The 24,647-nt window shown below is 49.3% G+C and overlaps 1 protein-coding gene across 1 annotated transcript in view; it reads left to right on the forward strand.

Moving 5' to 3' along the window:
- Positions 1-21,355, forward strand: part of GOLGB1 (golgin B1) — a gene marked incomplete at both ends in the record, with an annotated part of 72,695 nt that extends 51,340 nt beyond the window's left edge. The window contains 13 exons of the mRNA XM_082012357.1: positions 6,089-6,172; positions 7,415-7,488; positions 8,502-8,631; positions 9,841-9,951; positions 10,494-10,548; positions 12,648-12,758; positions 13,272-13,382; positions 15,139-15,194; positions 17,987-18,056; positions 18,306-18,439; positions 19,714-20,023; positions 20,787-20,858; positions 21,219-21,355. Coding sequence (XP_081868483.1) covers positions 6,089-6,172; positions 7,415-7,488; positions 8,502-8,631; positions 9,841-9,951; positions 10,494-10,548; positions 12,648-12,758; positions 13,272-13,382; positions 15,139-15,194; positions 17,987-18,056; positions 18,306-18,439; positions 19,714-20,023; positions 20,787-20,858; positions 21,219-21,355 — 1,455 coding nt within the window. The remainder of the gene's footprint in view (positions 1-6,088; positions 6,173-7,414; positions 7,489-8,501; positions 8,632-9,840; positions 9,952-10,493; positions 10,549-12,647; positions 12,759-13,271; positions 13,383-15,138; positions 15,195-17,986; positions 18,057-18,305; positions 18,440-19,713; positions 20,024-20,786; positions 20,859-21,218) is intronic.
- Between the last annotated feature and the right edge of the window lie 3,292 nt (positions 21,356-24,647).

The raw sequence follows: 24,647 nt of genomic DNA on the forward strand, positions 1-24,647 counted from the left end.
TGAACAGGAATAACAGATTTTTGTTGAGCCACAGCCCACTGTGTAATCCCTGGGCCTGCATTCCCTATCAACAGGGTAGCACTTAACCCAGCTGCCTTCTTTTTCCAAATAAGCCCTTAAGGAGCAGCTGCACCCAGCAACTTGCACCTAGGTTGCTCGCTGTCTAAGTATGCAGCAGCCAGTGCTGATGCTTGGGATCTGTCATTCTTGTCATCTGCCATTCCTTCGGTGTTTTTAAATGAGTGGTACATTTACCCTTTCTAAGCCAGGGTCCTCACACTCCAAGCTTCAAGGACATCTGTTCCTGTACCTGGAGGTAGCACCACTCATTTTATATAGTATTGTGCTTTGGTAGGAATAAGAAAAATATTATTGAGTTGCTGCAGTACTTCAACACTTCTAGGAACTGCAGGATCTTCCCCCTCTTAGGCGGGATTAATGAGTTGGGTTGGGGAAACCCTGTAGGTAGATACGAAAAGAGAAGCTTCTTCCTTTTATTCCATCCCTTAGTTTTGCTCCGTGGCTCACTGCTGTTTGAAATGCATATACTAAGTAAGTTCTTGACACTTCAAGGAACATGAATTGAATTTCAAAATCGTGTTTCCTGCTCAGTTACATCTCCTGTTGAAGAAAGGCTGAAGTTAGTATATCTGGACCTGATGAGTATTCTATTTAGAAACAGTCATATGTCTTCCTTGACAAGCCTGTAAAATAACATCAGTAATTTAGTTATTGAAAAGGAGGAAGAAACGAGAAACTTTTTAGCTCCAAGTTAGTAACCTGGCTGTTTATAGCATTTGTGCACCTCTCACAATGCAAAATGCTTGCATACCTCTTGAAATGAGAGCAAGCCATGCTTGTGCATTCTCGTCCACTGAACCTTTGTCACAAGACTAAACCTGTACAGGCTGTGTTGAAGGGTTCCATAATGTAGTATGTGGGCCCAAATCAAAGGCAGAAGCTCCAGAAATAAACTCTGCACCCTACGCTGAGGAAGAGAATAGAGTTCTGAAAACTTCTGGAATCTGCTTTAGGAAAAGCCTGTTGTAGAAAGCTAATGCTAATCATTGGACTTCTTTGAATCCAAAGCAAACTGATTCAAATACTCCTGAATATGTCCTGGAATTGAAACTGCCCTCTTCCGAAGTGAGAATGCTGAATGCAGAGAAGGTAGTTCCAATCTAGTTCCCTGTCAGAGATCAAATGGCCATTCTGTTCAGAGTCCTTGCCAGAAGGATCATGTCTGCCTCTTGCTGGTGTATTAACAGTCATATTTTTCCCATGGGAAAGGGGTAATTCTTTTTATATTGCTGGTAAACTAGATTCTCTAGCCAGTGAACAAAGCCTGTTTGAGGATGGATTGATTTCATCATGGTAGTTAAAACAACTGGATCTCGGGCAGGTCCAGAACATTGGCACTATATATCCATTTGTGCACTACCCTTGATTACCTGTGTGGACTTCCTCAACTATGTAAGATTCAGTGATCAGTGACCAAATACTTTGCCTATAGCTTCCTGGGGCATGTGCTCCTGTATATATAATAAAGATTATTTTTCAGATGGAATTTGTGTAATGTTGTCATGTAAATGCCAGAGGTCTCTTGAGGGTATAGTGCTGCTGTATCATACCTTTTACAGGACCACTATGGGACTGTAGGTCACTTTTGTGTACACTTCCTTGTATGCTGATTGCAGAAGCTCTGTTTCTTCGTATTATTTGAATGCCTATGTGGATGACCTTTTTCCCCCTATCTAACCTCTCTCACATCCTTTTTCAGCTTTTTCTGCAATGACAAAAGAAGGAAGTAGCACTGTAATAGTGAAAGCAATTCCAATAAAACAAGATCTGCTTGGGTTTACTTTTCTTTGCATTTAGGCACATTTGATTGAACACTGCACGCTATTAGAGTTGTGCAACCCCAGGAAAGACACAGGAGTTGACAACAGCAAGCTGGAAGCATGCTACTAACTTAGATGGGACTAGTTAAAACATAGTCCACTTCCAACTTGCTGTAGCCAAAGACAGGTACCTTTGTTCATATTCACTCCTACAATCCACCACTACCATTAGAATAAAAGGTAGTAATGGGGTGTTGTAAGACCATAGATAATGTTTCCACTGTATTTAATACAAGCAAGAATTGTAAGTGTGTTTTAAAGCCCATGATACCAGTTTTCCTGAACTAAGACAAGCTTCTGCTGGTTCAGAGACATTTAAATATTTTATACTTTCAGATGGAACAATTATACCTTAGATTAAATATATAAATTAAAAAAAACTCAGAAGGATGTCCTGATCTGATAATCAGCCTGATCTAACAGCTTTGTGCTTTGAGCTAATGGAAGATGTGGCATTTTAAGCTGATGTTTCCTGTTTCATTTTAACTTTTTGTTTCTTCTCTGTTTGATGGACCTGTCCTGCATAGTTTTTTGATCTGAGAAGATCGACCCATGGAGCTGTGCTGTGCCATCTCTGGGACACACAAGCCAATTCAGCATGGCCACTACTGAGGCAGGTCCAGGGTCTGGTTTTGTGCCAGGAGGAAGGCAGTGTTACAAGGGATAAGGAGGAGTGGAAGCAAGTTACTGCACAGAGCTATAAGAGGAACCCTTCCTTAACCTCTCGGCTACCTTTACAGAATAGGTATGGTACATGATGAGATAGAAGAGGAGGAACCTATGCAAGTACTCTCACCAAGGTCAGATCAACCGACCCCTTGCAACAAGAGCTGCATTAAGACCAGTGCTGAGATGAAACAACAGTGAGTTATGGTCATAGGTGAGTCCCTCCTGAGCAGAACAGAGGCACCCATTTGCAGACCAGACCCTCTTTTCAGGGAAGTTTGCTGCCTCCCTGAGGCCCGAGTCAGGGATGTCACCAGACTACTAATGAGCGTAGTACAGCCTTCCGTTACCCACTCTGTCTCTTTCATGTGGATTTCAGAAAGAAAAGAGATTTCAGGGTCCTGAGAAGAACACTAAAAGATTCAGAAGCACAGGTAGTGTTTTCCTCAATCCTCCCAGCAATGGAGAGAGACATCGGAAGAAACAGGTGTGCCCAGACATCAATACCTGAATCCAGGACTGGTGCCTCCACCAGAACTTTTTTTATAACCATGGGACAATCTTTAAAACACAAGGTATGCTGGGGCCTGATGGGATCCACCTGGCCTGATGGGGGAAATGCATCTTTGCTTGTAAACTGGCGGGACTCATTGAGAGGGCTTTAAACTAGGATCAGTGGGGAAAGGGGATACCAACAGGAGAGCTGAAGGTATGTATGTGTATGTCTGTGTGTGTTTATGTATTTTTTTAATTCTGCTGTAAAGTACTGAGTCAAATTTCATAACAAGTTCCACAAGCAGTAGCTTGCTTTCTTTGGATCTCATTGTAATTGTGAAGCCCAAGGGCTTCAGCCTTTTAACCTTTTTGTACTTTTATGGCAGAATGATTTTTTGGAAGAGATGAAAATGGAGATCACAGTCTGGTTTTGCACACTAAGAAATGTAATTGTGCCCCATCAAGCACTACTCATGGAGTCTGCAGTTTGTATCCTGGATATATGCCTTGTCAGCATCCCAGAGCACACGCAGCGTTGCACGGGAACTGAAGCACACTGGGGCAGGTTTTGGTACTCATGACTTGAGCAGCGTTGGGGGCTGGGGCACAGGAAGTGAAGATAGCTGAAGTTGAAACAGGAACTCGGAGCACACAGCAGTCCAAAAGCTGTTGCTAGCAGCAGGTGCCTGAGCAAAAAGCAGCAAGTTTGCCAGCAGGAGCTGGTGAGCCTTTTAAGGTAAGAAAGCTGAATGAGTTTTGAGAGTGGAAAGTGAGAAACAGTAACGACAACAAAATGTAGGGTTTTGGTGGGGAAAGAGAACTCCTTCCTGACCCAGCATGTGTGAGTTGATAGTGCTCGGCATTTGCTTCTCAGTCTGTTCTTTGGTCATCGTTGTTGCTCTTGTGTTTGAGGCTCTAAAGAACCACATTTCCAAATCAACCAGCATGACTGTGCCAAGTGTGGTAGCCCTATATTTGCGCTGCAGTGGATGCTTCTGAGGGGAAAAGTGGGACAAGCTAAAGGGTTGAGCTGCTACTTTAGCTCGTATTCCTCATGATAAAGTGTGTCTGGAGCCTTGTGGTGTGATTACAGTCTGTGGTTTGTCATGGTTCCCAAGATGCATGGTCAGTGGCTTTGGAGAGTAGGTGGTCAAGAACGATTTACAGCAGGTGTTAAAACGCTGAACCACCTGCATTTGAGCTAGCTGCTCAAATCAGCTGCCCTAATGAACAGCCCTGTGCTAGCTGGTTATTGCTGTTGTTTTATCGTTAACAAAAATGAGTCACAAACTTTAAAAGTCTTTGGAGTGAGAGTTGATAATAAATTAGGGAGTGGAAAAGAAGATGAAAGGTATTGTTAGATTGTGTTATGTTGTCGACATGAGCCTTCTAGCTTCCCCTGCTTCTATTTGCAATTAGCTGTGTTCAGTTTGTCATAAGATTACTGTCAGTGCATACAAGCATAGTGGAGTATGTCACAGACCTGCTGTGTTCTGGAGTATGACAACTTTTTTTTTTTTTTTCCCTGAGGCAGCCTGGGGAAGGCTTAAAGCCAGGTCTTCACAGTAAATCTGCCTTGGTCCTGCGTCCTCTCCCTTAGCTAACTATCTGGCTTTTTTTTAATAAAAGGAAGAGTCATCCCTGCTGAGCTCTTTTAGTTTCTGTTGTCTTTGCTCCCTGGTCTTACAGTGCTGATTCTCTAAACAATTGGTAAGGGCAGCTTGAAACTGAACTGAACAGTGCACAGTACTGAACTGGAAGGTTATGCACATGGCAGCTTTTGGTGTTGTACAGCTTGCACAGAAAGAAACTGTTCTGGGCATTTGGGGCCAGTTTGTAGGCTACTGTATGGTTATGGGATTGAGAGGGCAGTGCTGTTGAGAAGCGTATAATAAAAGTGTGCTTTTAAATCAGGATCCATCACAAAGCAGTTCTCTACACTCCTGTTGGTTTATTCGCAGGTTTATGTCATGTCTGCAGTGATGTGAAACAGGCCTCAGCAGCCCAGTCTTTGCTGCACATTCTGGTCAGTCTTTGTCTCTGACCCAGTGAAAAGCTGCTTTGTGTGACAGTAGGAACAATTTGTGGCTCCTCGACACTACAGGCAGTCACAGGTGGTGGGATGTGAGAGCTCTGCTGAGAACGATTGCTCTGTTGTGTAGGGGCAGGCGAGGCATGTAATCTGTCTTCTGTCTCTCATTTTGTAGAAACTGTGTTGTTTGAGAGGGTTTTTGTCATCTTTTTTCACGGTCACCTTGAAAATGAAATGCAGGAGTTTTAGATTTCACATTACGTGTATTTAACTTCCTCTTCCTGGGCCTGTCATGTCCTCCAGGCCTCTTTGGACGGCCTGCACCACTGCAGCTTCAGCCTATTCAGCCCTGCACACTGAGTGATTTTAGCCCCATTTCTTGTTCTTACCATATAACAGACATAAACACCACACTGTACTGTACCAGCACTGTCAGATGAGCATACGCCTTTTCTCTGAACCTTCTCTAGCACACTAGGCAGTGATTAAAAGATTGGAAAACAGACAAGAGACTTGAAAAGTCCAACCTGAGGTAAATAAGCATTGTATCATGGTGGCAGAGCAAGCCACGGCCTCTGGTAGTGTGCTATGACTGTGTTCCCTGCTTTAACCTCCTTCTGTTAAGCAGTCTCCCACAACACAGAAAATTAATATATGTTGGAAAAGCAGAAATCTGGTAGCTGGATGCTAGCACTAATTTATATTAAAATCAGGTGTGCATTTTAACTGGGAAGTCAGTATGCATGAAGACTGTGGTTTACACTTTAAAATCCCTGTGTGTCTTCCTGAAAGAGGTGCTGAGGCTCAAGAGTAGCTATTTTTGGGGTGCCCTGTGCTGTATGAGGGACAGAGAGATCAGCAGGGCAGATGGCCTTCAAGGGTCCCTTTCCAGCCTGAGTTATGCCATGACTGCTGTGGTCTGACATGGCCACAGCCACGAGCCAGCAGTGCCCACATGCTGGGCCCTGGGTAATAACATGTCATCTTTGTGCAGATGTGGAAAGCAGTCGTGGGACATGACGTGTCAGTGAAGGTTGAGGCTCAGGGAGATGACTGGGACACTGACCCTGATTTCGTGGTGAGTGTCTGGTGTGGTAATCCATAGTATCGGTGCTGGTGGTGTTGGTGTGAAGGGTTCACTGGCCCTAGGCATATGCTTGTCAGCCAAGCCGGGGCTTGGGGTGAGGCACGGCATGCAGCACTGCTGGCGCTGCAGGATCAGCCAAGTCCCACCAACCCCTTGCAGGTACTGTCAGGTCATCTGTCTAAGCCATTTGTGACCCGTATCTATGTTTAGTCTCCAGAACTTCCTACATCAGTATACCCCACATCTGACTAGAAGTAATCACTTAAGGAGTATAGAATTTCTAGTTTTCTTTTCTCCTTGGTAACTTCACAGAGTCCTCCCCACAACTTATGTTACAAGAAATAGTGAAGACTTACATTTTCTCTTTCCCGCACAGGATTCTTGATGGACAGTCCCTTTTGTTACACAAGAGTCCGATGTGTTTGAGGTTCAGTCTTCCCTACTTATTTCCAGTAAGAAATTCTAGTTTGGGACAGAAAAGCAAGTCCCCTCCTTAAAGTTCAAAATTATTAATGTTTAAAAAAACTTATATCCTGTCAAAATGATTATTTTTTCTTAATTTCTCCCATTTGTGGAAGCATTTAAAATAAGCCTGAACAGACTAAGACTTTGTATTAATTTTTTTATTCTATTTTGTATATACGTATTTTTAGCTTTACCTTGTATTAGGAAAGAGTTTATTGATGCTTCAATTTACCAAATATATGTTCAGACCTTCCAAAAAGAAGACTAAACAAATGCTGTCATAACAAAGCTAAGGCAGACCAGCAGACCTTGAGTGAAACGTTCACTTCAGTGTTCCTCCAGTGTTTTCCTAAACAATTAAATTCCCACAGCATTTTTGTTTGCAAGCTCCTCCCGGAGGAAGAGGGACGGAGCTTCCCACAGCCCCGGGCCCTGTCCCCGCGGCCGTCCCAGGCCGCGGCCCCGCCGGCCCCGGGCGCCCGGCCCTGCAGGACGCTCGTCGCCGGCAGCGACGGGGCCCCCAGGAACCCCGGCCGTCCTCGCTGCGCCTTGCCCGCAGCCCCCTTCCCGTCCGTGCCCGGGAACCGTCTTCGTCTCTTTGCCCGCCCCGGCCCAGGTCGTCCGGGCTCGCTCGCCGCAAGGCCCAGCCCGGCGGAGCTGCACCGAGCGCAGTCCTGCGGGAGAGCGTCGGGGGGCCGGGGGACAGAGCCCCGTTTCTCCGGGGCGGGCGGACCCGCCGGCCGCTGACGGCTGCGGTTCGCTCTGCAGAACGACATCTCCGAGAAGGAGCAGCGCTGGGGTGCCAAAACCATCGAGGGCTCCGGACGCGCCGAGCACATCGAGTGAGTACGGCCCGGCAGGGGGGCAGCGGGGGGCGGCGCGAGCCGCGCTGCGGGCGGGGCTCAGCCCCCGGCCGCTGCAGCTCCGACGTGCGTCTGGGGACCGGGACCTGCGGGCGGGCCGTTACCGCCGCGACGTCCCGTGAGGGGAAGCGGCAGCGCCGGCCGAAACCGGCCAAATAAGGGCTTATGCGCAGCGGGGCCGCGCCAAGGGGCGGAGCGGGGCGGAGTGGCCGGGGCCGCCCGTCCGCGCGGCCCGCCGGGGCCGTGGGGTGCGGGGGGCGCCGAGAGAGCTTCGCTGGCCCTGCGGTCTGCCTGACGGTTGCCCTCGGGCTCCTCGCTTGCGGTACACCTCCGGCCCCACAGAGCAGCGGGGTGGCAGGGAGTGGAGACCTCACCCCGAGCACAGAGCGCCTTGGGGCTGCACTGCCACCCCCGCGGGGCTGCAGCCTGCCCGCCCGGGCTCTGCCGGCTGCATCCAGGCTCTTGGTTTGAGATACTGGTGTTGCACCAGAGGCAAAATTCACAGGCCGCCTGCGATGCTGCAAGTACCTTTCGAGTACCTCCAGACAGCGCCTGTCCCTGTGGCAAAGACTTCATGGCCTTCTCTGTCCAAAGCTGGCCCTATCCTGCAGCTCCTTTTGGGACATCCCAGTACTGCCCTGCACAGTGTGGCTAGTGCAGCACACAGAAAAAAGAAAGCATGGGCTCCTGTTGAAGACACAGTGTAGCCCTGAATGGGGGCTGCAGGGTGGGGGCTGGATGCACCTGCTGAGCCTACCACTCTGGATCCTTTGCCAGGTCCAGGGTAGCGTCATCTCCTGCGACAGTGCAGTGGCTGCACATGTGTGGCTACCACACAGAGAGGCCCAGTGCGGGCACACAGTGGCAGCTGGCAGTGGGTTATGTCCTGCGCTGTGCTGGGCTTTGGCTGGTACAGTGGCACAGAGATACTCCAGCTGGCTGCATGGGTCTGCACAATCCCACAGTGACTTGCCCTGACTCTGTTTCACCAGCATCCATGAGCTGAGGAGCAAGGTGTCAGAGGAACACGAGGTCATCAAGAAGAAGGAGCTGGAGACTGGTCCCAAGGCCTCCTATGGCTATGGGGGCAAATTTGGAACAGAGCGGGACCGAATGGATAAGGTAACAGTTGTAGAGACTTCCTTGGGTCTTTTTCTTGTAAAGAAAGAGCATCCCTGTTTTCTGGTCTGACCCTCTAGGGAGAGCTGGCAGGGCTGCGCTGATTCACATATGCCTAGCTAGCCTGTAATCTGTCTCCAGGATCTGTTTGAATCCATTTGTATAACTTGTCTCTACCGCTTCCTTGCAACACTCCCCTTAGCTATGAAGAAGGACTTTCAGTGGCTTATTTCAAACCTGCTGCATAACAAATTAGGTGCCTCCCTACTTGTGCTTGGAGAACTATTGAATAAAAATTCCCTCCTCTCATTCTCTGTTACTGACCTCTGTCATATCTCCCCAGGATGAAGCCCTCGTTCATATTCTCTGTTCTCACATCAGATCTGCTTTATGTTTTCTGGTAATCATTGTCACGCTTCTTCCTGTACCTTTCATCATTTAATACTTCTTTTTTTTCAGAAGTGAGATAAAATTGCAGTAGCATTCAATATATGGGGTCACTCTGGGTGTGCATGGTACCAGGATGGCAGGGTGAGAAACAGACATTTCCAGGAGGCAAAAACAGAGCAGCCATACTCAGATCCTTCTGCCAGAGCAGAGTGACGATGTTTTTGTTGAGCAGCTCCTCAGCCTTCGTCCAGTCTTATCAGGATTTTGCAAGCATTCAGCCTCTGGCCCTTCTCCTGAGGAGTGTGTGCAATTCCTGGCCACACCACCTCCCGCAGGGAGCAGTGGGACCCTGGCCTGGCCTGTTGGTAGGCATAAAGGGTGATCCCAGGCAGGTCTGCTAAGCCTCACTCTGGGACACAGAAAATAGGGAGCAGGTGCCAGACCTGCTGCCTGTGGGTTTTCAGTTGTGCATGCCTATCTGCACTTTTCTCCTTGGTTTCCCCACGTTTTTATCCACCACTCCACTGGCATTTGGGATCAGCAGGTATTCAGCATCCCATGGTTTGCATGATGAGCTGGCAGTGGGACTGGTTGTGTGGGATGGCTGTCCTTGAAGCTGCACCACAAGTCTCAAAGCAGAGCTGATAATGGCAAAGGGCTGTGTGGAAGGCATCGCCACCACCAGCACCATCAGTTTGGACCTGTCACCCTGTGGCTGCAAGCATCTTGGCAGTGGGTCAGAGCAACTGTGTGGTGCCTGTGTATCTGTCTACCCTGCCAGTCTGACCATGGGTGCTCATGTCATGCTGTCTCTCTTCTCAGTGCGCAGTGGGCCACGAGTACATTGCTGATGTTGGGAAGCACTCCTCACAGACGGATGCAGCCCAGGGCTTTGGGGGGAAGTATGGAGTCCAGCGGGACCGAGCTGACCAGGTGTGTTGGACAGGGCAGCTGAAATACATACTTGCGGCCTGTGCTCAGTGCTGCCCCTAAAACACTGTGCTACATTTAGGATTGTGGCTGCAGTTTTCAAAGTGCTGGTGGGTGCATGTCCAGGCATGCCATGCACCACAGTCTCCACAGAAGCATGCAGCTCACCTCCTGTGTGCAGGACAATGACTGATGACAAATTGCAGGACACTTGTGGAGATTAACTCTCTGGTGTGCATTAATGTGCTTGCACTGTCCTGTCCAGGCAGCACTGAGTTTGTCTTGTAGGGCTGTGGTGTTTGGCATCTCCAAACCCCCAAGCTGTGCCAAGCACAGTAACTGGGCTGTTCCTGGACACACTGCCACAGGGACAGCAGCTGTGGTGTGAGAGGCTGAGGAGGCCTGTACCAGCCGAGGAGTGGCCAGACGCCTGCGTGTTGCAGCACAACACAGGGAGCAGGGTCCCAGCCTGGCCCCTGGAGGAGGGTGGGTGAGACCTGGCTTGGCCCTTAGGATGACTGACATTCCTCCCCTTCTTGTTCCAGTCAGCACTGGGCTTTGAATACAAGGGTGAGGTGAAGAAACACTCATCCCAGAAAGGCAAGTCCATGGGCACGTATGGCCCCTTGACACTTTGCCCAGCTTCTCTGCTGCTCCGCATATCCTGTGCTGTCTGCTCTGGCACAGTCTCCTTTGTTACTGCCCTCCTGTCATTTGTTTTAGATTTCTGTTCCCAGTCAGTCACCTTTGCAGCCCCATTCCCTGCTGTCCTGTCACCACTCTTCTGTTGTACATTCCACTTGCCTCTACGTTTTGCTTTGACGGAAACCACGTCATGGCTGAGCAGAAGATGACAACCCCACGTGCACCCCCACTGGATGGCTGATGCTCCCTTCCCCCTAAAAGTCCTTCTGAGCAACTGCCCCAGAGGGAACCCAAGCACTGTAAGACATGAGAAGTGATTTCTGAAAAAGTGGGATATAAGAAAAGGCACAACAATGGATATGGAAACAAAAGCCTATACAGAACCCATACTTTTGCAGAATTCTGGAGATGATTCAACCAAACTTTGACATGTACATACAAGCAGCTATATTCATTAAGAACATTTCAAGAACTGAAACTAAAGCTATTTTAAATATTCTGCAGCCCAGGAAGGTAAGAGGGCAAGCTCTGTTACTGTTTCAGATAAATGTGAGAAATACTGTATTACCAAGAAAAGAAGAACTGAATCATGTTCATTTCAGAGGAAACTATAAAAGGAAGGCAATGTTCTGAAAGCAGTCTTGGTTGATCCTAAATTAATGAATCGCATGCAATTGTGCTACAGTAACATTTTCCTGTATAAGACATTGTATACTAGATTGTAGACATAGAAATTCATCAGGCCTCTGTAAAACCACAGAAATCACTCAAGACGAAAATGCTAGAATTGGGTGAGGTGTTTGGATTGTTTTCCATACTGGAAACTCCAGCATCAGGGTAACAGTCATAAAATCTATATTTGCTGAAAACAGCATCCTAAAAGGTCTATTTCATAATGGCATAATGGGCAAGTAATGGTTTAATCAAGGCAAGTTTAACAAATTTCTAGGGCTTACAGATTCATCCGTAAGTGATTGAGCTTCTATAAAACAGAGACATTCTTGAATACAAAATGTTTTCATGCATATTTCTTTAGTCACAATCTTCATGGATTGATAAGGCTGAATTTGCTGGAGAAGCCCCAACTCATTCCTGTGAAATGCAGACCTGTAAGAATAGGGTCAGGGAACAAAGAGAGTGTGATTTACTGCTTCTGAAGGGTAGGATTTGGAATCAGAGCTGGCAGACCAGATCCCTGAAAGGAGAGTGTCTCTATACAGCCAGCATCTAGGATAGAGGCTGAAATTTCTTAGGACATCAGCCAGTAATAATAAGGTAGTCCTTAGAGAATAATTGAACACAGCTCAAGTAGTTAATATGTTACTAGTTTAGAAGATGGAAAAAGGGGAGGTGTAAAGAAGACATGCTGTGCGTCCTTATGACATGATAATTGAGCATGCCAGAGGCAGTCTGGGGGTAGAGCTGGAGCATGTTCTTCAGAATTGTGGGTTTGAGCCTTTGCTGCACCATCCAGAGTCAGTGGTTTCCTTGTAGATTCCATTTCCTTGAGAATCCATTATAGCAAATGTAAGCCATACAATAAAAGTTTGCCATGCTTCTGTACTTTCAAGGGCTCAATATACTTTTCACAGACCTTTTCAGAGACTGGCAGACCACAGCTTGAAATCCTTGCTCTGGAGATGCATGAGTGGGCGGATGCCCAGACTGTCAGTGCCCAAGTCTTGCCTTGGCTTTGCGTCCTTGGGTGCTGGAACTCCCACTGCCTCCCCAGCTGCCCTTGGTGTGTCACTTTTCTTCCTTGCCCTCTCAGCCTGCTGTGTCTCCTGCTCTCAGGAGACAGGCTCTCTCGCTGCCATGACCCATGCTTGCCCTGTGCACGCATTCCCATGGGCCCTCATCCTCAATGGCCCTCATGGTGCTCCTTGCCATCCACTCTGTCCCCTCCAAACCCCTTGCATTTTCTAGTGTTTTCCATCATCCCTGCTGCTCTTCCTCCTCCCTAGTGCGCCTCTTTAGTGCTGCTTCCCATTTTTACACCCTCCCCTCACCAGCCTCATGCTCGGAGCAGTATTTCACTCCATGCATCACCTCAGATTACTCCAAGGGCTTTGGTGGCCGTTACGGTGTGGAGAGGGACAAGGTGGACAAAGCGGCAGTGGGATTCGACTACAAGAGCCAGGCAGAGAAGCACAACTCTCAGAAGGGTGAGCTGGGGGAGCCCAATGTGGTAGGCATTGTTAGGACTGGAGCTTGAGACTATGCCCACTGGGGCTGTGGGGCACCATGCTTGGTTTCTGCAACATGCTGCATGAATGGTGGAAAAGCTACGGGGAGCTGTTGGGTGCCCACTGTTTGCAGCAGGGGAACGGGGTAGGTGAGGAAAGTCATTGCACGGTGCATGACTGCTGGGAAAAGCTCAGGCTAAATGAAAAGGAGCAGCAGATTACTATGGGCACAGAGATCTCCTGGGAAGCATGTCACCAAAGGAAGGGTGCAGGGGAAGCCCAGGCAGGTGACATGTCCCAGAGAGGAGGGACGGTTGTTGCTGCAGCCACTAATGGGGAAATCTGGCCTTGCTCCATGTGTTTTTCTAAGTCCTGGGTAGGGAAAAATATTGTCCCTGTGAGAACAGCCTGAGCTCACAGTGCTGCCACTTTTCTCTTTCCCTTCCTTGTCTGTTCTCTTTTATGCCATAATCTGGATCCCTGTGGCTGAAGACTATTCTGTGGGCTTTGGTGGGAAGTTTGGAGTCCAGAGGGATCGTCAGGACAAGAGTGCCCTTGGCTGGGACCATCAGGAGGAAGTGCAACCCCATGCATCCCAAACAGGTAGGGCGATGCTGCTAGAGGTGGCAGCACAATTTCTGTGGAGCACACACAGACCTAGAGATAGCGGTTCATACTTGACAGAGATCCAGCGGCTGAAAACTCAGTGTGTACAGCATGTTGTGGAGCAGCTGGGACACTGTGAACCCCCAAAGCACAAGGATAAACTCTGCCAAAGTAGGTGCATGCTTGGATCAGTGAGGGAGGTTGAATGCAAGTCCCTGAATTAGCATTCCCAGACTATACTGTTCTTTCTCTGAGGTCCATTCCTGATCATAAGCTCATTCAAAGGATGAGCACCTGGCAATGAGGCAAAACAGGTTCCAGGAATGGCTTGACTGCTGTATGTTTAACTAAAGTGAACAAGGCCACATTGCACTCAAATGTCAGGACTGGCTTCTCACCCCAGTGCCTTGGAAGCAGATTTGACAGCATACAGCACTGAACACCTGTGCACTTCACTGAAAGAAATGAAGGATTAGTCTTAAAAGCTACTGTCCAGACAGGGCCCCCCACAACATCCTTCTCTCTAAATTGGAGAGAGATGGATTTGATGGGTGGACTGTTGGGTGGATGAGGAATTGGTTGGATGTCGCATCCAAAGGGTACTGGTCAATGGCTCAATGTCCAAATGGAGATCGGCGATGAGCCGTAACGTCAGGGGTATGTACTGGGACCAGTACAGTTTAATATCTTTATCAATGACATAGTGGGATCGAGGGCACCCTCAGCAAGTTTGCAGGTGACACCAAGCTGAGTGGTACTGTTGACACACCTGAGGGACAGGATGCCATCCAGAGGGACCTGGACAAGCTCAAGGAATGGGCCTCTGTGAACCTCATGAGGTTCAACAAAGCCAAGTGCAGGGTCCTGCCCCTGGGTCGGGGCAACCCCCAGTATCAGCACAGGCTGGGGGATGAAGGGATGGAGAGCAGCCCTGCTGAGAAGGGCTTGGAGGTACTAGTGGATGAAAAGCTGGACATGAGCTGGCAATGTGCACTCATAGCCCAGAAGGCCAACTGTATTCTGGGCTGCACCCAAAGCAGCGTGGCCAGCAGGTCGAGGGAGGGGATTCTGCCCCTCTGCTCCCTTCTGGGGAGACCCCCCTGCAGTCCTGCGTCCTGCTCTGGAGCCCTCAGCACAGCAAAGACATGAGGAGAGGGTCCAGAGGAGGCCACCAAAATGCTCCAAGGGCTGGAACAGCTCTGCTGTGAGGCCAGGCTGGGAGAGCTGGGGGGGTTCAGCCTGGAGCAGAGAAGGCTCCAGGGAGACCTTATTGCAGCCTGCCAGGACTTAAAGAGGGCTTAGAAGAAAGATAAGGACAGACTTTTTAGCAGGGCCTGTAGTGATAGGACAAGGGGTAATGGTTTTAAACTAAAAGAAGGCAGATTTCTACTAGATCTAAGGAAGAAATTTTTGACAATGAGGGTGGTGAAACACTGGCACAGGTTGCCCAGAGAGGTGGTAGATGCCCCATCCCTGGCAACATCCCAGGTCAGGTTGGATGGGGCTCTGAGCAACCTGCTCTAGTTGAAGATGTCCCTGCTCATTGCAGGGGGGTTGGACTAGATGACCTTTAAAGGTCCCTCCCAACCCAAAGATTCTATGATTCTATGAGTTTGCATGTATTATCTCTATTTAGTTCCATATGCGATAAGATGCAGACAAAGCTAACTCATTTTACTGGTAACAGCATACAGAAGTCAGAGGTGCACACAGAATATAAAATGTATAAAATAGCCTCATTTTTTCCATACAGACTATGTGAAGGGATTTGGAGGCCGTTACGGGGTCCAGAAGGACAGAGTAGATAAGGTAAGACTGCATGCTTCAGCCTGCAATTGCTTCCTGCTAATCACTGCTCTTTGCACTTCTGCAAGACAAAAGCCTTCCCAGATGGAGATGAAGTCCCACTGCTCAGTGTGCAGCTATTGCAAGGGTGAGGGAACTGGCCCAGTGTAAATATCAGAGGGTGTGAGGAATGCAGCCTGGGGAGACTATAAAGCAAGGAAGAAAAAGTTTTTTCTGTTGTCTTTGAATCATTGCTTTTGAATCATTCCACTCTTAGACTGAACAGTCTTACACCTGCTTTCTCTTGGGGCAGGATTTATTAGCAGAGCCAGTGAAGAGCTTTCTAAGGGCATCAGACTGTGCCCTCCTGGATATCTAGTACCATCTGAGATACTGGTAGTGTTCTGTCTGGCTGCTTGCCGTCACTCCTACAGGCCCCTGTGTGTACCAGTACAGTCAGGATGAGCAGTGATAGCTCCTTGGAAGAGAGTGCAGCCTTGTGACAAGACTGAGAGGCCACAGGCTATTGCACCGTGCAGGAACTGTCTCTTCCACAGGAGAGGTGCTGGATCGGACTGAAGGCTCATCTGGTGTCATGTCGCCAGCACTGACTGACTGATAGGTGATGATCGTGCAGAGACCAGTATGCATACAGAGTGGTTCTTGCCTTGGACTACCTCCAGCAAGAAGGTGGTATCGCTGTGGCTGCCATTCCTCTAGCTGTTCTTACTCAAGGCATAAGGTTTGTTAGCAGCTGCCACACCCACATGTAAACAAGGCTTCCCAGAAGCTGGCTTGAATCTTTGGTCCCTCAAGTAGCCAACTTGCAGACATCCCTGGTCTCTCCAGTATCTGATGCAGATCTCTGGTGTCTGGCTCCTTATGCTCTTACACTACTCAGCAGCTGGTATGGCTTTGTGTATGAGTGACTGGCCCCATATCACACCCCCTTAACTGCTGGTGAAATCTGGCCATTCGTCATGGCGCTGTCTGTAACTCCATCAACTTCTCCGTTATTTGTTACTGTCTGCAGGTTTGTCTGTCCTGCCCAGGAGTTTCTTATGGTCTGTTTAGTTAGCTAAATCACAGGCCAGGGCCTAGGCATCTGCCTGCAAACCTTAACAAAACCCAGCAGGGTTGGCATTGGCAGGGATCAACCTTGCATGAGTCGTCCAGTTTGCTGATTCAAGTTTTCTGTTTGCACTGAAACCAGGCAAAGGCTCATCTACAGTCAAAATGCAGACTCAGGCCCTTTAATTAACATTGTGCTTTGGCAGGCTACCCTGCCAGCTTGTTCAGGAAAGAGGGTCTTGCCAGTGGGTGATGATCTGTGTGAATGGGGATCATAGAACCATAGGATAGTTTGGGTTGGAAGGGACTTTTAAAGGTCATCTAGTCCAACCCCCCTGCAGTGAGCAGGGACATCTTCAACTAGAGCAGGTTGCTCAGAGCCCCGTCTGACCTGACCTGGAATGTTGCCAAGGATGGGGCATCAACCACCTCTCTGGGCAACCTTTGCCAGGGTTTCACCACCCTCATTGTCAAAAATTTCTTCCTTGGATCTAGTCTGAATCTGCCCTCTTTTAGTTTAAAACCATTACCCCTTGTCCTATTGCAACAGGCCCTGCATTTTGAGAATATCAAAGCATAAGCAAAGGTAGTAAAAATAAGGATATTTGGTACCTAGGTTCTTGATTGCCTGGTTTTCAGGCACTGGAGTAGTGCTGAACTGATTGCTCCAGAGTAGGTCATAATATACCACAAGGTAATCTTAACTCCCCTTTGATAAAGTTTTGAACACTAGGTGTAGGATTCAGCTCTCACACTAAGATGCGTAACTTTAAATGTTGTCATATAAACAACATGTCCACGTCTCTGCTGTGGTCTGTGTAGACCTGCTTCTGAGCCTGCAGTGCTGTTTCCCTGCTCAGGTGTGTTTTCGTTAAGGAGAGCAGAGCTGCTTTTTGGGCTCCACTAACTGTAGTAGGAACTCGCCCACCCAGTCCGTTGGTGACACCTGCAGGTAGAACCCTAAATGTAACTGTACTAGTCTGAAAGCTGGATCCTACCTGCAGTTTTCTTTTTGTATGAAATAGTTTTCTCATGAAAGTAGATAAACATGCTCTATCTCACTTCCTTTTTGCTGCAAACACCCCATTGACGCTATTACCAGTTTAGCCATCTCTTCACACCTCATAAAGCCAGCAGTATCTCAGATGTTCACACACATTTTCACTTCAATGTTTTCCAGCCTATGCTACTGTATACACATACTGCAGGCAACAACCTACTGAAGGGACACATGTTTTTCACGGTTAGGCAGCTGCAGCTGTGAATCCAATAGGGAAGTGCTTCCATGCCTCGTACCACTGGGAGTGCAGGGGATGGATGCATTGAGTCCCTGGACCTCAGGAAGTGGTAGGCTGCCAGGCATCCACTCAGCTCTTTGTCGTTTTACCAGTGAGCGCTTCTGCCTTGAATGCCCAGCCTTGCTGTCCCATGCAGCAGTCATCTTGCCACTGTGCAACCTCCTCTGCTAGGCTCCACGTAGCCTTTTCAGCCCTCAGAGCACCACCCCTCTAAGAAGAACAGCCCTTGCCTTTGGCTGGAAGACAGCAGGCATTCCCACAGTGCAGGGGGGCATCAGGAGAGCAGGGCTGCAGCCAGCAGCCTCCATAGAGCTGTGGCAGTTGTACAGATGAGGACGGACACAGCTGGGAGCAAAGCTTGCAGTCATCAGTAGCCAAACCTAGCAGAGGATCTCAGCACTGGGCCTTGCCTAACAAGCTGAACACTTCATTCACTTCCTCTTGCAGAGTGCTGCTGGCTTTAATGAGATGGCAGCTCCCACCTCCTTGTATGAGAAAACAAGACCACTGGAGGCAGGTGAGGCAACTGAATACCAGCCCTGGGCTTGGTGGGAAGCTGTGAGCCTCATGGTCTCTCTGTGGCAGCACACTGGCAGGCATGTGCTGTGGTGGGATGTGGATTTCACCTGTGTTGAGGGGCAGATGGAGAAGGTGGCTGAACTGCAAGTTTCTCTGCGAGAGGCAGAGGTCTGGGTTTCTGCTGGATGCTTGGGGTGGTGGAAGGGAGACATTGGGCAGGCTTGATCAGCTGTCTTCTCCACAGGAGCTTCCATTGGCACCAGCAGCCTGCGGTCACGATTTGAAAACATGGCTAAGTCAGCAGAGGAGAAGAGCAGAAGGCAGGCAGAGGAGGACCGGGTGAGGTGGCAGGCTCAGGAGTGCCAGGTGTCTCAGTGGAAGGTGGGTCATAGCCATCTTGCCATGTCCACCAAGGCCGGCGGAGCAGACTTTTCCTCAGGGCCAATGCAGCTCCATGTCCTTCTACCTGATCTCTTTACAGTAACCTCTTGCCTGAACTGCTTCCCTGCAACTGCCATTGAAGTTCACAGCTGTCACTGGATTTTCCCTTTTGGCATACAGATCAGGACATGTCTGCACCCAGCCATGACCCCATGTGCTTTGTCCTAGGCTCCTTCTTGCCTCTAGTGCCTGGCAAACAGTGCAATCACACGTCCCCAGCATCACCATCCCAGCAGTCTGCATTTGGGATTTTCCAAACTGGAGATTGCACCCAACCCCTCACGTTTACAAGACCTCCTTCTGCATTGTCAACGTGCAGATCAGGTTTCACCAGTAAAGCACTCCCTGATACATTCTCTTCTTGAGGCTACTTTCTGCAGTCCCTGGAGTCATTACAGGTCTGCTAGCGTCCAGTCCCTAAGGGCAAGTTTATGGGACCTGGAACAGATTTCAGCAGGAGGAAAACTGAGAGTTGCTCTGTGAGCTGGAACAGATTTCAGCTGAAGGAAAATTTTTTGAGTTGCTCTGTTGGAAATGTGAATGGACATTGCTCTGGACCTAATTCAAAGGGATTGAGGGGTTCTCATGACTTTTCTCCAGCAGGAAATCCCACAGAGGGAGAAGGACCACACAGAGGCCGCCCCTGCCACTGTGCCAGCAAGGGTGCCCGGGAGTGCTGACCAAGACAGGCCTGTGTCACAAGGAGAAGAGGTGCCAAGGAGGGCTGGGGAGAGCCAGGAATGGGAGCAGGCAGAAGAGATTGCACCTGAGAGGGGCTGTGCTTTAACCGGCAGCCCTACAGGAAGAAGTAGGGTGCAGCCACAGCTGGGGAGAGGCTTTGGAAGGAGTGAGGGAGGAAATGTGGAGGTGGTGATGGGACATGGCTGTACAGCACCTTACACCGTGAGATGGGCTCTTGGAGTGGGTCAGTGCAGTGGCAGTACAGTGAGCTGTAGCTAATTATGTGAGAGAGGTTCAAATACATGAGCCATGAGGGTCTTCACACAATCCTAGGTGCCAGTTCAGCACAGACCTAATGGCTCAGCTGTTTCCCTTTTGTGCAGAGGATGACACTCCATTTGTGTCATGGTAGCACTAAAGGCACCTGCAGTGGAGCGGGCTCCCTTGTGTTGGGTGCTGTGCAGTCATGGAAGAGCTGCCTGTGGTGGATGCTTTGCAGGTGATCTTCCTGTCACTTTCTCACTTCATGGCAGGAGGCAAAAAGGGAGGTTGAAGAAACACCACCCACTTTGCCACCAAGGCCAGCAGATCTGGGCGAAGAGCTGTGCAAGATCCCCAGCCAGGATCAGCCCATCTACAGTGAAAGTTTGGATGTCAGTGGAGACTATGAGGAGCTGCCAGAGCCCTCTGACTACGGTGACAGTACCAATGGAGGTGCTGACTATGAGGAGCTGCCAGCACCCTTGGGAAAGCTGGATGCCATCTACGACCATGGAGGAGATGGAGGTGAGGACTATGAGGAGATCCTTCCTGAGGAGCCCAGCCAGAGCCAGCCCCACCTGGGTGAGTACTGATGGAAAAGCCCATGTCTTGGGGAGCTTGTATCTGTCTGCTCACCTCACTGGATATGTGTGACAGACTCCAGAGAGAATTTGTATCCTGAAGTCTACTGTGGTCAGGGTAGCAGCCCATGATGATGGAGACTTGGTAGTCTCCCACTCACTTGCCCAGCTCCAAGGTGCAAGATCAGCTGCATGGGATGCTGGGCCAGGCAGCAAGTATCTCTGCTGGAGCAGGACTCAGGCAAGAGAACCAGAGGGCTGCTGTGGGCCCTGAAGAAGCTGGACCTGGACTGATGCTCTTGGTGCATTTTTCCTGGCAAGTGACTGCCAGTGCTGCACTGAGGCCTGGGGGTGCCCTCTTAATTCAGCCTGTTGCTCAAACAGCTGGTGCTCATGAGACCTGATCTGGTGGTGTCTCCTGGGTGAGGAGTGCAGGGTAGACTTTCTCTAAGCATGTAAGCAAACTGCATGGGATGCTGTTGATGTTTCTGTGGCAGCTTTGCTGGTACTGGAGATGGTAAGTGGAGAGGCTGGAGTTATGTCCAGCCTTTTTCTTGGGAGAAGAATATGAAGCATCAGGTCCCAGCCTCTCTCTTTGCAGAAGGGGAGGGAAGTCATACCTTGCTTTGAGGTACACCTCTCCTTGTTGATAGGGTTTGGATGTGGTTCACTCCAAGGCTGACAGCTGGGTGGAGGGTGGCACTGACCAGATCTATATGGCTGATTTCAGCCTCTTTCTCATCTGCCCGTCCTGTCTTCTGCAGGGGAAATGGACAATGTTTATGAGGTGGAGAGCCCTGGGACCTGTGCAGTGGCTCTCTATGATTACCAAGGAGGTGGGTCTGCCATCCAGGCTGTGGGGAGAGGCACTGGGAGCTGGCCAGGGAGGTGGCGGCTTTACACCATCAGCAGTGGTGAAAAGATTTTGCCTTAGTGGTTTAAATTTCTTCCTCTTGGAAAGCGGAATCAGACCTGACTTGGGAACACAGAAGTTTCATCTTTCATCTGTGAAGTCTTGCTCATTCTCTGGTTTATCTGTGCTGTTTGATGGGTATTGGATAAGATGAACTCTGAGGGTTATCAGAATGCTTGTTCTGTATTCTCCTCTTGGGGTGGGGTGGGAGGAGGGACGTAAAACCAACTCTCTCTGCGGTTATCTTTGCATTGTGACTATCTTTTCTGAACCATTTTTGCAGATGGAGATGATGAGATTTCTTTTGATCCTGATGACACAATCACACACATCGAGATGGTAGATGAAGGATGGTGGCGGGGGCAGTGCCAGGGCAAAGTAGGCCTCTTTCCAGCAAATTATGTGAAGCTTCTGCAGTGAAACCAGCATTGTCCAAGCTGCTTCCTTCCAAACTTTTGCCTCTCTCTGCTTCAGCCTTTTACGTGTTATTAGCTTAATTTGGCTCAGCCTGGTGTGTCTACATGCAAGGAATACCAAGCAGCAAACTGGCAGTGTCTGAGGAAATGTTTTGGTCTGTGCCCAAGAGGACTTTGGTTCCCATCCACTTCCAAATAGGAAATGTGGGGTAGTTTAAGAGCATGTGAGTGCAATATAAGACATCTTTTCTACCTAGGCTGCCCCACATGTCAGCCAGCAAGCTTGCAGGAGAAGTGTGTCCATTCCTATTCCTAACTGGGCAAGTCACAGAAAAGAAACACCAACTCTAATCCAGTCAAGGCAGAAGGTACATGAGCTATGGGACCTTTTTAACTTGCTGTGGCCCTGGATCTCATCCTACCCAGGGGTCAAGGAAAAGAGCACTGTGAAGGCCAAACTTGCCTTTGTTCCCAAGAAGGGTTTCCACTTGCAGGATGAACCATGTTTGCAGCACAGGGTAGAGAAGCAAGAACCTGGCCTATCTATGCAGATTTTAGGGCTGGGGCCTGGGAACATTTGACCATCACAGTGAACGCTGCTAACTTTTCCTGCACATAGGCATAAGCTTGGCTGTAGTGAGCTGTTCCATTAAACAAGACAAATTTGTGCTGGCTCAATGAAAACGTAGGATGATCTTGATAAGGTAGGAGATTACTTGCCTAGTTTTCCTCTGTGTACCAAGAATGCTGTTGGGGATGTGTCAATTCTGGGGTAAACCTTGACAAAGAAGTGTAAAAATTAGATTATTTTCTGAGAAAAATTATTCTGGAAAATCTGTCTTGGAGCAAGAGAAAAATACTAAAAGGCTTCACTTAATATCACAGAATCACAGAATCACTAAGGTTGGAAAGGACCTTCAAGATCATCAAGTCCAACCATTAACCCAACGCCACCATGCCCCCTAAACCATGTCCTGAAGCGCCACATCCACACGTTTTTTGAATACTTCCAGAGATGGTGACTCCACCACCTCCCTGGGCAGCCTGTTCCAATGCCTGACCACTCTCTTGGTGAAGAAATTTTTCCTAATATCCAATCTAAACCTCCCCTGGTGCAACTTGAGGCCGTTTCCTCTCATCCTATCACTAATTAGTTGGGAGAAGAGACCAACACCCACCTCACCACAACCCCCTTTCAGGTAGTTGTAGAGAGCAATAAGGTCTCCCCTCAGCCTCCTCTTCTCCAGACTAAACAGCCCCAGTTCCCTCAGCCGCTCCTCATACGACTTGTTCTCCAGCCCCCTCAGCAGCTTCGTTGCCCTTCTCTGGACACGCTCCAGCACCTCAATGTCCTTCTGGTAGTGAGGGGTCCAACACTGAAGACAGGATTCGAGGTGCGGCCTCACCAATGCCGAATACAGGGGCACGATCCCTGCCCTGCTCCTGCTGGCCACACTATTGCTGACACAGGCCAGGATGCTGTTGGCCTTCTTGGCCACCTGGGCACACTGCCGGCTCATATTCAGCCGGCTGTCAACCAGCAACCCCAGGTCCCTTTCCGCCGGGCTGCTCTCCAGCCACTCCTCCCCAAGCCTGTAGCATTGCATGGGGTTGTTGTGGCCGAAGTGCAGGACCCTGCACTTGGCCTTATTAAACCTCATACAGTTGACCTCTGCCCATCGATCCAGCCTGTCCAGATCCCTCTGCAGAGCCCTCCTACCCTCCAGCAGATCAACACTCCCACCCAACTTGGTGTCATCTGCAAACTTACTGAGGGAGCACTCTATTCCCTCATCCAGATCATCTATAAAGATATTGAACAAGACCGGCCCCAGAACTGAGCCCTGGGGAACACTGCTTGTGACCGGCCACCAGCTGGATTTAACGCCGTTCACCACAACTCTCTGGGCTCGGCCATCCAGCCAGTTCCTCACCCAGCAAAGAGTAAACCTGTCTAAGCCACAAGCTGCCAGTTTCTCCAGGAGAATGCTGTGGGAGGCACTGTCAAAGGCTTTAATAAAGTCCAGGTAGACAACATCCACAGCCTTTCCCTCATCCACTAGTCGGGTCACCTGGTCAAGCAGGACCTGCCTTTCATGAACCCATGCTGGCTGGGCCTGATCCCTTGGTTGTCCTGCAGATGCCCTGTGAGCACTCTCAAGACCAACCGCTCCATAATCTTCCCCAGTACGGAGGTCAGGCTGACAGGCCTGTAGTTCCCAGGATCCTCCTTCCGGCCTTTCTTGTAGATGGGCGTCACATTGGCAAGCCTCCAGTCTTCTGGGACCTCCCCTGTTAACCAGGACTGCTGATAAATGATGGAGAGTGGCTTGGAAAGCTCCTCCACCAGCTCTCTCAGTACTCTTGGGTGGATCCCATCAGGCTCCATAGACTTGTGGGTGTCCAGGTGGTTTAACATGTACCTTGACTGCTTCCTCCTGGATTATGAGGAGTATATTGTGCTCTCCATCCCCATCTTCCAGCTCAGGGGGCTGAATACCTGTGGATACCTGGACTGGCTATTAAAGACTGAGGCAAAGGCGGCATTAAGTACCTCAGCCTTGTCCTCGTCCTTGGAGACAATGTTCCCCGCCATATCCGGTAGGGGATGGAGATTCTCCTTGCCTCTTTTTGTTGTTAATATATTTGTAAAAACATTTTTTATTATCCTTTACGACTGTAGCCAGACTGAGCTCTAGCTGGGCTTTTGCCTTTCTAATTTTGTCCCTGCGTGACCTAACGAGATCCTGTACTCTTCGTGAGTTGCCTGCCCCTTCTTCCAGAGGGGATCAACTCTCCTCTTTTCCCTGACTCCCACAAAATCTCCCTGTTCAGCCAGGCCGGTCGCCTTCCCTGCCAGCTCTTCTTACGGCACATGGGGACCACCTGCTCCTGCGCCTTTAAGATTTCCTTCTTGAAGGCTGTCCAGCCTTCCTGGACCCCTTTGTCCTTGAGGACTGTCTCCCAAGGGACTCTCTCAACCAGTGACTTGAACAGGCCAAAGTCTGCCCTCCGGAAGTCCATGATAGCAGTTTTGCTGACCCCCCTCCTTACTTCGATAGAACTGAGAATTCTATCATGTCGTGATCACTAAGCCCAAGACGGCATCCGACCACCACATCTCTCACCAGTCCTTCTCTGTTTGTAAACATATGTTGTAAAAATATGTTAATAACTGTCTTGGTCTTCATCCAGGCAGCCCATCAGAGGAATGTTCTGTTAGGGAAATCCTTTCAATCTAGCAAATAAATCAGAATAAGTGCTGCTTGATACTGGCAGTAGATTATTTTTGAGGG

Source organism: Phaethon aethereus, assembly GCF_964289735.1.
Source record: "Phaethon aethereus genome assembly, chromosome: 1".
In the NCBI taxonomy this organism is placed as follows: domain Eukaryota; kingdom Metazoa; phylum Chordata; class Aves; order Phaethontiformes; family Phaethontidae; genus Phaethon; species Phaethon aethereus.